This window comes from Physella acuta, unplaced genomic scaffold (genome assembly GCF_028476545.2).
Source record: "Physella acuta isolate Inbredline_101_S28 unplaced genomic scaffold, ASM2847654v3 ptg000469l, whole genome shotgun sequence".
NCBI lineage: Eukaryota > Metazoa > Mollusca > Gastropoda > Physidae > Physella > Physella acuta.
In genome coordinates this window covers 143994-158274 of record NW_026731988.1, presented here as the reverse complement: position 1 = coordinate 158274, position 14281 = coordinate 143994, and the positions used below count along the sequence as shown (strand labels likewise).

The 14281-nt window shown below is 33.4% G+C and overlaps 1 protein-coding gene across 1 annotated transcript; it reads right to left on the bottom strand.

The window, feature by feature from the left end:
• Window positions 1-6543: 6543 nt before the first annotated feature.
• On the bottom strand, window positions 6544-12277 carry LOC131943836 (uncharacterized). Its single transcript, XM_059304120.1, has 8 exons — window positions 12192-12277; window positions 11824-12081; window positions 11022-11143; window positions 9999-10185; window positions 9692-9877; window positions 8204-8275; window positions 7896-8018; window positions 6544-7235 (listed from the first exon to the last, which is right to left on the bottom strand). Exons 1-8 carry the CDS (start codon window positions 12244-12246, stop codon window positions 6832-6834), a joined length of 1407 nt encoding a protein of 468 aa, XP_059160103.1. The 5' UTR covers window positions 12247-12277; the 3' UTR covers window positions 6544-6831.
• Window positions 12278-14281: the final 2004 nt, after the last annotated feature.

Below are 14281 nucleotides of genomic sequence, written 5' to 3'. Positions count from 1 at the left end.
TATGTCATTATCATTATCTTAATTTTGTTTTTAATCGAAAAATGGTGTTCAAAATAAAATTATATTCTCGAAAAGTCAATCAATTTTACGTTTGGATATAAATGGTTAATACTACACCAAAATTGTGTCTGAAGTTTTTCATCTTAAGCGGAATCATTCTACAAATCATAGAATTCATCTTGTAATTCTTCGGGAATGCTGGCAAGATCAATGGAAAAAAATAATGGGTAATGCGTAAATGCAGATTCTTTTTTTTTTTCAGCTCAGAGAAATAGCGATGCAGTTCGTTTTCAATAGATTCAAGATGCCCAGAAATTTTTTCTTTCAAAATTTTAATTATCTCACAATTAGATTCATCTACCACACTGCAGAGTTTCTCAAATTTACAATATTTCCAAGATTTATTTTCTTCGCCGATTTTGCAGCTGTGATAAAAATGCCCCGAGATTATCATTGAAAGTGATAATATTCGTTCATTTTCCCTGAAGCTTCAGGTTATGCTTATGTTGATGTTCGAACACATCTGCTAGGTATGATACTCTCTCCAACCACTCTATGTCGTTTTAAGTATACCAAAAGGTCTTGTTTCCTTTGCATTTCCAAGAAGAATTTGATTTCAGATTTCAATTCAAAAACACAATTTACAACAATTCGTTTGACAGCCAGCGCACTGTAATGTAGAAGAGCAGAACTTCGTGATCTTTATTCAGGTCTTTGCTCAGTTCTTTGAAGGCTCCAGATTTTATATAATTTACGACTTATACTAGGGTAAGGGTTAGGGTTAGGGAGTCTTGATGGCGATTGGTTAGGGCAGTGGTTAGGGAGCTAAATCTTTTCTGCTTTCTGAAAGCCCGATTTTGACCTAAACATAGATGGTGGACCATCCGTACAAACCCTCACAGCCTTTTTAACCCATTTTAATAATCCAATTAAAAAAAACGTATTTATTTTCTCCATGCTATCTTCCCAAAAGAGCAACTCTTCTTTGCTTTCATCAGAATAAATATAGACAAAGACCAGCAACTGCGAACACGAACTCGCGTCTGTTGATTTATCAATTTGAAAAGCAAACAATGGTGAAAGCTTAATTTAAATAAAAATGTGTTATTTAACATCTACGGACATGTAAGAATTAACTTCACCAACTTCAACATGCAGCGTTTGATGAGATTTTCTCCTATTGTGTTTTTTTTTTTTTGCTTGGCATTTTCATTCGCGACTTCATGTGATGCTTGCACTAATGCTGTGTTTCCTTGGTGAAAACTTCCCGTTCGATCAAGTCTCTGACGTTTTCAACTAGCTTCATACCGACGAAAGAACTCCATATCTTTTTTTGGTGTGTTTCGAATGACTCGTGTCAAATGACTTTTAGTTTTGAAGATTTCATAAACTCGTGACTGAGAACAACTTTGTACAGTACGCTTTGCTTCTTCTCTATTCCCTTTCCAGTGATGTTAGTAAAGCCGAATTTAAAAAATTCTTCTAAATATTTATGTTTTGTTTCAAATTACTAAGGTTTAGTATACCAGTTGGGAACCCGTGACGTAGATTCTAAATCTAATGACGCAATAGGCTAGAAATCTGTCAATTGGTCAGTTTATGCAAGATTTGTAAAAGTAAGAAATAAAGCAACTAGTAAAATCATATATGTTAATAAATTTTTTAATGCGCTGAAAATAAGGCACTAAACTTAAATCCTTCAGTAAATACGTTTGTTGCTCACAAATGTCTACGTATTCTTGCTAACAAAATGGCGACTATTGGTTTGTGTAGGAATTCCCGATTTTGTAATGTGTCGTAGTTATTTTACCGATCTGTTTGGTAAAAAGATGAGCCAAATTTTAATTCTTTGTATTGAAATTCGGTTTTAAAATTCTATGTTTGTGTTTTTAATAACGTAACCGTATCAAATAAATAACCATAGACCAGGTGTATTTTTTGTTTATTTCGCCTTTGTCTATACAACAGCTTTGCTTTTATTTAGCAGCTCTGAACTATGCGACCATTGATTTTATGAAATGAATGTTTTATTTTCTTACTAGCCAAATATACCCGGCGCTGCAGGGGATTTGGGGTATAAAAAATGTTCAATTGAATGAAAATATGGACGTTTGAGGAAGTAATTACATCATGAACCAAAACCTTAAACACAAATACAAGCACAAGCATAAATATAAAGATAAACACAACTCTATCCGAACCCCATACATTTAATTATCCTCACCATCACTCTCACTATTATTGTCCATTTCGCTCTTCATAGCCTTTAATAATATATCCCCATCTCTATCGATATTGATTTACAATATTGATATTGCAATCGATATGCGTATACATAATCTTATTGTATCCTTAACCAACCCTTACATGAATCTCTTTATCTAAATGACTGTTGGGTAGATGAGTGCAGGTGGGGTGGGGGAAGGGGGGGATGTCCTACTGCAGTTGTTTGGGAGAGTGTTATGAACAGGGTGGTAATTTTCATGAAGAGATAATTACTGGTGTTGAATGGGAATCTACTGGGTATAATTAAAATGTTAGTAATATCAATCTCCCGGCAAGTTCTTCCCAAAAAATTGACCTTATCTTTTTCAGAACTGCATCCATAGCAATGTAGCGAGTTTTATTTTTACAACAGGGTCCTCTTCAAAAATATTTGAAATGTATTACAATTTATGAATATTGACAAAAATAATCAAATGTTAACGCCAGTAGATGTATTGTTGATTGAAAAGAGATTTTTATATTCATAAGACAAAAGTAAAAAAAAAGTACAATGTTTACTTGCGAACCTGGCGATTCATGGTGATGATGAAGTAGATTTAGCACTTTCTATGATCTAATCCATGGGTTACCAACCCTGTGCCCGCGGGCGCCATGGCGCCCGCTGAACTATTCGTATGTGCCCGCCTCTCACTATTCGACAGAGACAGAATTTTTTTCATGAACATTATTTTAAAGTATGATTTATTTTTATTCATTTGTTTTAATTTTTTACAGTTTTAATTCTTTTGACTGCCTAGGTTTATTAAATATGTTCGATACTTGTCCTAACTTGTCTAGCGGCGAGCCAGACTGCACTATTTACGTTTTGTAAATACATTTCTCTGTGTGTATGCAGTTTGAAAAAAATGCCAAATAATTTTATTATTTTGAAACATTTTTGTTTGTTTTTTATTAATACATTATGACTATAAGAAAATAAGAAAATAAATTATGGGAAAATGACAAGTTATGGAAGGAGTTTGTTGATTTAAAATAGGTGGTGCCCGCCACCCTACCGATATTTTAGAATGTACTCTAGAGTAAAACCAGGTTGGGAACCCCTGATCTAATCACATGAAGGGATAAAGTAGTCAGCACTATGTACAGCTGACTTCACTTTCCCTAACATGAGTTAAGTCCCATTAAAGCTGGATGGACGGTCTACTGACTCTAGTCCGAGATTTGTGTTTGGGACTTTTGGGCTAGCGTTCGAACAGTTCAGTTCATCAACTTTTCACTTGAGTGCCCATCACGATCAACTCTTTCCAATTTATTATTCTTCTTCAAATTTCTAGGGAGTTTAAGAGATAATCATGTCCTTGTCTATTGTATTTCTGTTGTGTGCCCCCAGGTCTCCCTTCGCCGTCCCCGTTTTATTGAGGCATCCAGTTAAGAGCCTTTGATGACATCGGGATTGATTCTTAAAACATGCCCCATCCTGCGATACCCTTTGATTTGGAGTATTCGAAAAGTTATGGCGCATTAAGCAAACAACTTTGTTAAGATATTTTAAATTTATTTTTTATATTTTTAATAATCTATGACATTAAGTTATTTTTTTAATAATACGATGTATTTTTGATAGGTTATCAATAAAATATGGTTAAAGATATTTACAAAATGCTTAAATTGCTCTCTTTTAATGTTATGAATATATTGCTACCTACATTTAATATAATTCTCTGTGCAAATGCTAATCGTTCGGCTGTACTAAACGTAAATTTTACTATCCATGGTATCGTTTCAAACGTGTGTATACAATCTAAATTATTATAATTTTAAATTAATGTCTAAAAAATATTTGCTATGAAAAATATATTCTATTATGTTTTTTCACACCAATAACCATATCAAAAGAAAGAAATGTAACTATAATAACAATTTTTAACATTTTTAAAATGATGGGACTGTTCAACAATTTATATTTAGTTGCCTAGATCTATGATGTTAGATGTCCAAAGTGAGATTAATTTTCACCTTCCTCCGTTTTTAATCATCCCAAAGGGACCGTACCGGGTTAATGTTTCCGTAAATATTTAGTTGTTTCCCTTGATTTGTAAGTAGGTCAAATGAACATTTTTGCAAATCTGAATACTTTCAAACTTTGATACTTCTTCAAAAAATTAAAAGTTAAGTAGTTATCCTGCTGCAGTTTAATTAGAAAAAAATCTTTCCAAAATGCAGTTGAGTAGCGCCATAAATTGTAGACCCTACTCTAGTTAAATCTCTCCACTTCGATTTATTCTGGTGATCAGAGGAAATACAGAGATTAGCTTGAATTCTATTGTGTTGGGTACTAATTGTGAAAATATAATGTAACGAGCCGACCCGCGGCGTATCATATGCCGCTATTTAGTTGTTTTATTTTCTACTTTTCAGTAATTCATAATTTGTGAATTTGACAGTACCAATGCTGCCACTGAAAATATTTGCTTTAAAACACTATCAGTAGGACGTTAAGGACGATAACCCCCCCCCCCCAACCTCCTTTCCCCCAATCCCTACCCTACCACCCCCCCCCCCCCCCGTGAAAGCAGCCTCCTCTTAGTTACCTCCCCAAAGTTTGAAATCGTTTCAAAATAAATTATCTGCCCCTAATAGCCGTCACTAAACCCGGCTCTACGATTGTAAACATTTAGCGTGAACCACAGCTCACCTGACCATGTGAGGGTGGTAGGGATATGTGTTTTCTATTGTCTCCAAGAAGAGAATTATATATATATATATATATATATATATATATATATATATATATATATATATATATATATATATATATATATATATATTCTAATTCAATTAAAACAAACTATGAAACCAAGAACACAAGGGTTAAAAAACTTGTTCTTAACACAATCAAGTAGAAGTTAATACAGGAATAAAAAACGAGCAACTAAATAATGTTAAAACTAATTTTAAAAATAAACAACATGATAATACCAACGCTTACAAAAACACAGAAGGAAACTATTTTCAATATAATTCATGGTACTTATAACGCGCTGACGCGATTTAGGGTTTTAAAAAATCTAATTATGTAACTCGATGTATTACGATTTGTGTTTGAATTAATTTTAGAACCGTTAGTTTTCATTTCATGTATGGGAAGTCTAATCTAATTGAAAGGGCAGAAGGCGACTCGCGGCAGAAGAATTATTTCCTTTAGCACTTAATGAATAACACACTTTGTCACTCTGTACTTAACCAGTACTGTTTCCTGTTGGAGTCTGATCTAATTGACTCGAAAAGTGTTGAACGACCAAAAACAAATAAATACCCGTTTTGAAGTGCTTCTTAATTCAATAATTTAAAAAATATTGAATTTTATAAGTTTTGCGAATGTTTATTAACATGCGGAAGTATAATTGACAAAATCTCCAGAGACGACATGAACACCACAACTCATGGTAGTCTGCTGTTTTAGATTATTTAGTCAATGGTATTAAGTAATTCGGAGCGAGTACTAAACAACTATTGTTAGAAATGTGTAAAGAAATAAAGCATAGTCATTGTCAAATATTAAACAAGAATTCGGTGACATAGTCATTCCTTATACTGTCAATATTTCTTACTTGCATTTTCCTGTGAAAACTAAGTGGAGTTACCTCTGTAAACATATACGCTGTTGTTTGCAGTAGCAAACTCAGACGGCCAAGGGGATACCAAGAAAAGGAATGGTCAGTGTAACAACGCGTATTTGTAGATGAGACAATACGGTGTTATTGAGAGTTCAATGAATACGAACGACAGTTCTTTCAACTTACAAACTTTATTCACATTATAAATAATGAAAATCCATAGTGAAACAACAGCAATCAAAATACAATCCAGAATAACAGAGTGACGTAGTTACAGCTTACAACATTCTTCTATACAGGCACAGGTACCCAGTCCCTCTTGCGCTCCCCTTTTATACCTTTCATTCTCTCCCCTAACGTCAGTGAGCGATCTTACAAAAAGCATGGCAAAACATGACGAGTCGCTCACACAGTCCTTCCATTGACCAGGTACTCTACTTTCATACAACTTCATGCTAAATACAATAAAATGAATCATACAAAAAATAAAGTCTGTTACAGTTAGGTCTACGGGTCGGGAGGAAGCGATATTTGCGTGACCTTTTAGATTAAAATAATTACAATAAATTTTCTTCATAAAACACTGTTAATTTCATTATAAAATGTTTAGTAAACACACGGAACTGCACACGCTTTTTTGAAATAACATTCCGTATTACTTTGTAAAAAAACTACCTATAGTCATAACAAGTGTATTGAGTCATTTTATTTAATTAATCCATGTCGCTTCCTGTGGACTATAAGGCATCATGAAAACTCAGCCATACTTCCTTGTCCTGGGCGAGTCGTGTGATTTCGCCCATGCTTTGACTGTGGTCAGCTTCTGATCTTTCACCACTATCTTTCACGTTCCAATGAATGCCCATCTTGTTATTCTCAGAGTCATTATTTGACACTTCAGCGAAGAATTTGGACGAAGAAACGATACTTGTAACCTTTGTCACTTATGTTCAATATACCTTAACGACGAAACAACAACCTTTTAAATTTAATCGATAGTCGAATAGTGATCAATGATGATGGCGTAACCATCCAATTGTTGCGAGCGTTGGTTAGTTGTGCCAGTTGTTTGCGTGTCCACATCTAATGGTGTTAAATAACCGTCGTTTAGTTCCTGTATGTTTTGTGTGACCACTGGCTCCACTAATCTGCTGCTCATTGGTGGATCACCTGTTAGGCTCATATGGCCAGGCAGCCCTACCTCACTGTAATGATGACCGTGGCTACCCATGGAAGCTGGATCCATTTCATTTATGTTGTGGTAACACTGTAAATTTGCATTTTCTATTTCGGAAGAACTGCGATGATCCTCTAGGTTGTCTAAGGGAGTTATATAGAGCCCATGATCGCCAGGTATAGACGTTTCAGTAAACTGATGATGTTTTTGCAACCCTAGAACATAGCACATCAGTTTCAGGTGATTGTGGATATATATATATATATATATATATATATATATATATATATATATATATATACATATATATATATATGTATATGAAGAGTTGATTTTCAAAATGCAATATATCCAAAATTTGGGTTTCGAGAAAATCGCACTTTTCTCCTACACGAAGCCATTGTACAATTTGCTAAAACTGTTTGTCAATTTAGGTTCATAACCCTCATATAAATAGGACTAGAATGGTTTTTGAAATGTACTTGCATAAAAAGATGCTTTTTTTTTGTCCCAAAATTTGCGTTTCGTTGCAAAATGAGGTATATCCAGCTTTTGTTAAGCTACAAAATAGAAATAAAATGAAAATTTTGCGCCGTGAAGATTAAAATTAAGTTTTCCTAATAGTAACTGAGTAGCTTTACAATATGGGCACGCTATCTCATTTTTTTCAAAAATGGCGCTTATCGCGTTTTGAAAATCAACTCTTCATATATAAGCGAAATTTTATTAACAATCATTTTTGGAAATTCTATGCACAAATACTACTAAAGAACATAGTATGAAATACCATTTATTGAAGCGTTTGAAATCAAATAATTCATTGTACGTCTTTTTTTCAAGCCCGTACGTACAAATGAATTATGTTTTAAACTTACTATGTTTATAGTGCGTGACTACACAGAATAAGATTATAGCAAACAGCAATACTGTGCCTGACATTGAAGATGCGAATACTGTTATTTCTTTTGTATTGAAACAGCAATGTGATGGTTCATGAGCTGGATTAAATATAGGTGAAAATTATTTTGAGACTTGAGTTTTGTATTTTCTATAGATGTTGTTTACAGCTAAATGAAGACCTATAAAATATTGTTCCAAGACATTCAAGTCTTCATTTAACCAAATAATTAATATGATATTAAGATAAATATGATATTATATTATTCATTAAATGCATTATTACCTTCTTGAAACGTAATGGAATACCTGAGTTTGCTACTTGAAATGTTATGTAACTGTGCCACACAATAATAGTCTGAAAAAGAGTGTAGGAGTTAGTAAACTCTAATGTATATAGAGGCCTGTAGTTAACTGCCTAACATTGAAGTCGGCCTTTTGATGAACTAACCAATGGAATTGCCAATATCCGAAATCGTTACTTTTTATTTCGGACATCAACCAGCTAATTTGTGTACTGGCCTTGCGCGATAGGCCAAAATCCGAATAACAATATCATGAGTGCGATTGGGATGTTCGTAAGCTATTACCTTAACGATAATACAATTAAGTTTGCATTGATTATTAAGTAGGGAACATTGCAAAATCATTCAAAATATATTTTTTTAATAATCAGATGAAATTTTATGTTATTTTGATTAACAGAACAGTTTGTTATTTTTATATTTAAAGCCAGTTCTACACTGTGCTTGTTACACTATACAATGCCTAGGGATAGTATGAATTATTTTGCACTTCTATATTAAGCCTAGCTATAAAATACCCGGCTTTTACGATTAAAAAGCTCATGAATAATAGATATTTTGAAGAAGGGGGTAATAATTGCACAATTGACAGACGGGTGATGCCCTAGACCCATTCTTTTGATAAGGGTGGTATAATTATAATGAATAAAGGTAGATATTTACAAATGTTATTTAATGGGTATTGGATATTGGTACTCTATATTCAGTCTTCGTTGCAATTTCTTAGTAACTTTGCCAGACCTGATATCACAATAAGGTAAACGCAATGTATAACTTATACAAAAATGTGAGGTAACCTACAGTGTACAAACATCTGGATTGCAATATTACCGATATGTATAGTATACTCATTGTCTGCTTTATTTGATATTCCTCTAGTGGTTGTAATAAATAATTATGGTTTCTGACGCCCACGCTATATCGAATCACTTTGACCATCGAGCTTAACTAATATAGACGACATCCACTGCTGTACTGTCTTTTAAACGTTTGTGTTTGTATCAAGTGGACGATGAAACCGGTTGCCTTTGATTTCGTTAATGTATGATTATATCACAGAGTAGCTACCCCACACAGAAGCAACCGGTTGTTTATGATATTTGGATACTATCAAGATTAATAAAAAAATTTGTGTGCAGACTAGTGATCTGTTGAGCTTTTATGCATGTCGGAATGCACATCCAATAGTATACAAACATCAGCAGAGGAATGCATAAATCACAAAGAAATTGTAGCCGAAAATATTAAATATTAAATTGCCATGATACCGTAACCTATATCGGAAATTGGCCAGGGCATTCCGGCCAGTTATCGAAATGGACACATGCGTACCCATTGTGTGTGCTTTAATACATATTCAATACATTTCAGTAAATTATTATTAAAGTATTAAAGGGTTATTTTTATGCTATATTATGCTACAGTATGATAAAGAAGTATAATTTCTTTTATCGTGGAGTATATATTACCGTTGTTACAATTGGATGCCTGGATAGATAAAGTTGAAGATCCGCTCCCCTGTATTTCATGACGATTGTTGTACCACATAGGTTGAGCTGTTATTTGATAGTTGTCTGATCGTACACAGGTACAATTGATGGTTTTATTGACATATGTGTATTCATGCTGGCAGTTGATCAAAGATACAGCCAGACCTGAATAAACATTAAATGCATTCCAATATATTATTTTAAATGTAACTATACAAGCTACTACATTTTATAGCCAAACATTTATCAAATTAGGTTTGAAAATGTAATATAATTTTATTTTTACCAATAAATAATCTCCGAGAATCATTTCTTCCATATAATAAACTGAGTGTTGATGGGTAAACTGAAATGTTGACTTCATAATATCCCCTTGCAAGTGTAGTTGTCGGTAAGGAGAAATTACATGTGACATCGTGTATATCCGCCTTGTTGTCAGCTGTTGCATCGACGCTAGAGACTATTACCTCTGACTGTAATATTTTAAAAATATTTCGATTGGTAGAAATTCCAATATATTAGTTGATGAATGTAGTTAACACACTGAGTTATTAATATTTATATACAATGGTAATTGTAATTTTACTTAATATTTAATTTAATGTTTAAAATAGTCTTATAAATACTTTCCAACACTAGCATACAGAAGTGTCCAGCCAAATAATGTGATTCCTTAATTGTAGTAGCAACATGTTTTATGAATATGTGTAACGGACAGTTTAATACTATATTATTTGCTCGGTATGATAGCGAGAATTCTGACTAGGTGAAGCGAATGTGAACTGTAAAGCATGCATTTTTTTTGCACAAAGAGCTTACTGTGTGGATAAGGGAAAATATATCAGACTCGAGATCTATTTAAAAGAATGTGTAGCCGTTATGTTTGTGCGATATATATATTTGAAAACGATGATCTGCACAAAGTGTTTTGTCTCTTTCTTAAACATATCGCTTTGTACGCCGAATAGGGAATTGTCATTGATGCTGCTGACTTTAAATAAATATTTGAAGTTAACACGTTGACTGATTTTATTGCCTGCTAAAAAATCCCACAGATAATGGGTAGAAACATCAAATTGTTGCATTAAGCGTGTGCGGTGGGGAAGTGTCATAGTTTGTGCGATAACTATTGATCCCGATTCTTCTGAATATTTTGCAACATACTTCGCAAAGAGTACCTGTAATTTGTGACAACATCTGGCTAAAGAAAGTTGTGGTATTTATATATACATATATTTCTAAACTGACTAAAACTATGAACAGCTTAACAAGATAGTAAAAACTTGTAACAACGATCAAGAGAACTCACATTGTCCATGTTTATAAAATGGAATTTACACACTCCCCCTGGATAAATTCCAATTGCTTTTGTGGTCAGTAGAAATCGATCATCGGTTATGTTATAACTGCTTTTCAAATCTTTTGGTATTTCTGTAAACATAATAAGAAAAGTTACCCTTTCGAACCTTTCGGTTCATGGGAAGGAGGAAATAGTGTTCATTGTTCCCGACCAACCACGCGGTCCTACAATACGTTTTTGAATTAATATAATGATACTGATATAAGAATTTGATAAGTAGGCATTCGGGTAAAAATGTACAGAGCGATTGTTCAATGTGGCGTTGTGGTTTTATACTTGTTTTTTATTTGAATGTTTTTTTATGAATTGTATATTAAATTAATTGATATAATAATTAACAAGATTCAAACTTTTTAAAAATTAAAATAAGATTTATTATAAATATTTTTTAAAATTTGATCTTATTAGTGGTTATGTTTTACATAGCTTTTGTCATTCATATGAGGATAAGGATTTTGAGGTGCAAAAAGAGTTTTGGGGGAATAAAATGATGTTATAATTAAAATACTAGTTAAAATCGTAGGGTAAAGTCTAAGAACTATAATATTGGATCTAATTTTTCTCATTGTCTGGAGGCAAATCATGATCACATAACTGAACTTTTCCAAGCACTTATCCTAATCCTAATCTTATCTTACCTTTTCCATATCCGACATACAGGCAGATCCAATAATATAACATTTATTTTATCTTTTGTTTTTCTTTATAATAACCCGTTATAAATTTGAAATCACACATTAAATATACTTACTATATTTGACAAGATTACGTTCATACACGACATTATCTGCACATTTTATAGTCATTTTATCACAACGTAGTCTTAAAGGTATCAACATTTGGACACCGTGTTTTGTTTTGTTACAAATTGCATTATTAACACTTGGCACCATACAATATGCTAGTGCTTCACAGAGCACCTCAAGTTTGGCGTATGTATCACAGGCAGAAGTATTCACTTCAAACTCATGTATAGTGTTAATTTCTACGGGATATGTATTGCGTTCACCTGAAAAAAAATTAATAACTATTTAAACACCAAATTTAATGCTTAGAAGTAAAGTTAACATATATTAGCAAATTAAAATTTAAATAAGTAATTAGAAAAGTTAAACTTACTTTCTGAAATTTGCAAATAAAAAAACAGAAAGAACAATTTCATTATGCTCCGCATTTTAGCAATTTAATAGAAAAATCTGCAAAAAGATTCAATGGTTTAAAAAAAAATATTAAAATAATATATTTTTGTTAACTAAAATGCTGTTTACACATTTAAATAAAATATAAATTAGATTGATTCACAAAAAATATATAATCTGGTAACTGGTTTTATTAGTACAGATCAGTTGATTAAGGTTTCATTAAATCATACAAATATATCCGGACTTAAGTTTTGATTGTTGTGCAAAATATAGGTGACAAAAAATTCATGCAGTATAAATCTAGCAGAGTTAAAGTACTAGCCTGCATAACTAAATACTCCTCTTTAATATCAAACACTAATTTGAAATAAATTAACTAGCCGTCTTAATGACTAAGCGATAATATCGCGCTTTATTTCATTTGATGAGTATACATTCCTTACACGACTGTAAAACACACGGGCACGATTACACAATTTGAATCATATCTTAATTTCTATTACGACTTAAGATGTGTACTATTAAAATCAAATACAAACCGTGTCAACGCGAAGTGTATTAGTTTAGTTAAGCAGAAATTAAAGTTTTACTTTTGTCTGTATTGACTCATCTCAGTTACAAGTGGACACTTGACTTCTGCCTTTACTTAATTGCAAACTATTGTTTCATTAGTAAATTAGGAAGTAAGAAGCTCTTTGTTTGAAAATATATTTAATCTAAACTATGTCATTAATACACTTCCTTAACCTCTACAAAAGAGGCAAAATTAATAACAAAAAAAAAAAAAAAAAAACTCCAAAAAAATAATAATGACGAAAAGCTGAATTGTTTTATTAAATAAATCCCCTTAAATCACAAAGACTAGGAATTTTTCTACCTTTGGATAGCAACTATAATTGAACAGTGGCAGTACCAGATGTGAACAGGGCCGTAGCAGTAATGTAAATTTAAAAAATACAGCCAGCGAAGGTCACTTTTTATCCACCCTTGGACGTTAATAATTTCTAGTCGTAGCTTTTTTGGTTAGCTGGCGAATGGACTGCCTCTAGACCATGCCATTTTCACATGAGTTTCTTTCAGGCATCTCTTCGCGATGGTGGGAGCAGAGCCCTCCCGATAACAATCTATCGCCCCACCTCCCCGGAACGAAATATAATTTTATATTGAAAACATATTCCTTTTCCGGTGTCCGCCCATCCCCCCCCCCCACCGGAAAATTTAGTTGAAAAGAAATACTTGTTTCCACGATGGGATACTACAAGCAATAACTAAATCGAAACAAAGAAGGCTTCAGGAGCCCATACAGTTTTGTAGACTGTGGCTACTACGTGGACCTTCACATCTGGCCGATATACCACATGTTTACATCCTCACCCTCTTTGAGGATGATCATTAGAGTAAAAGTAAAGTTTCCCTTTCAAACGTGACGGTCTATGGGGCAAGTGAAGTAGAGTTCACGTGTTTCTGTGACCTCGACATATAAAGAGATGGGGTGGTCAGCACCATGCCCAGCCGCCTTTACTTTCCCTAAGGTGAGTTAGGTACCCATCAGAGTTGGGTGGACTCAGAGACGGTCTACTGAATTGAACCCGGATTCGAACTCGAGACTTTTGGGTTAGTAGTCCAGCTCTCTACCGCTAGACCACTCCGCCCCACGATCATTAGAGTGTTGAACGTAAAGTAATGACCTAATCGACAGGCATCTGTTGTTACACAACACAAACGTTAAAAGAATTGTTAGAAAATCAGCGTCGAAAATAGATCATGGGCTACAACTGAAGAAGTCGTTTCCTTGTTTATCAGAGAACTAAAATGGTGTTTACACTATTTCCGGCTACTGGTAATAATCAAATATTTTAAACAAACCTACGTATAGGTTGTAACAGAGTAAAAAAGTTAATTCAACATTGAGGTACATGGGGGGCAGTTGAAGTGGAGTTGACCTGTACCAGTGAGCAAAGCAAATGAAGAAATAGTGTGGTCATCACTACCCTCAGCCGTCTTTACTTTCAGGTACCCATCAGAATTAGGTGGACTCAAGGATGTCATATGGGTACAAACTTGAGA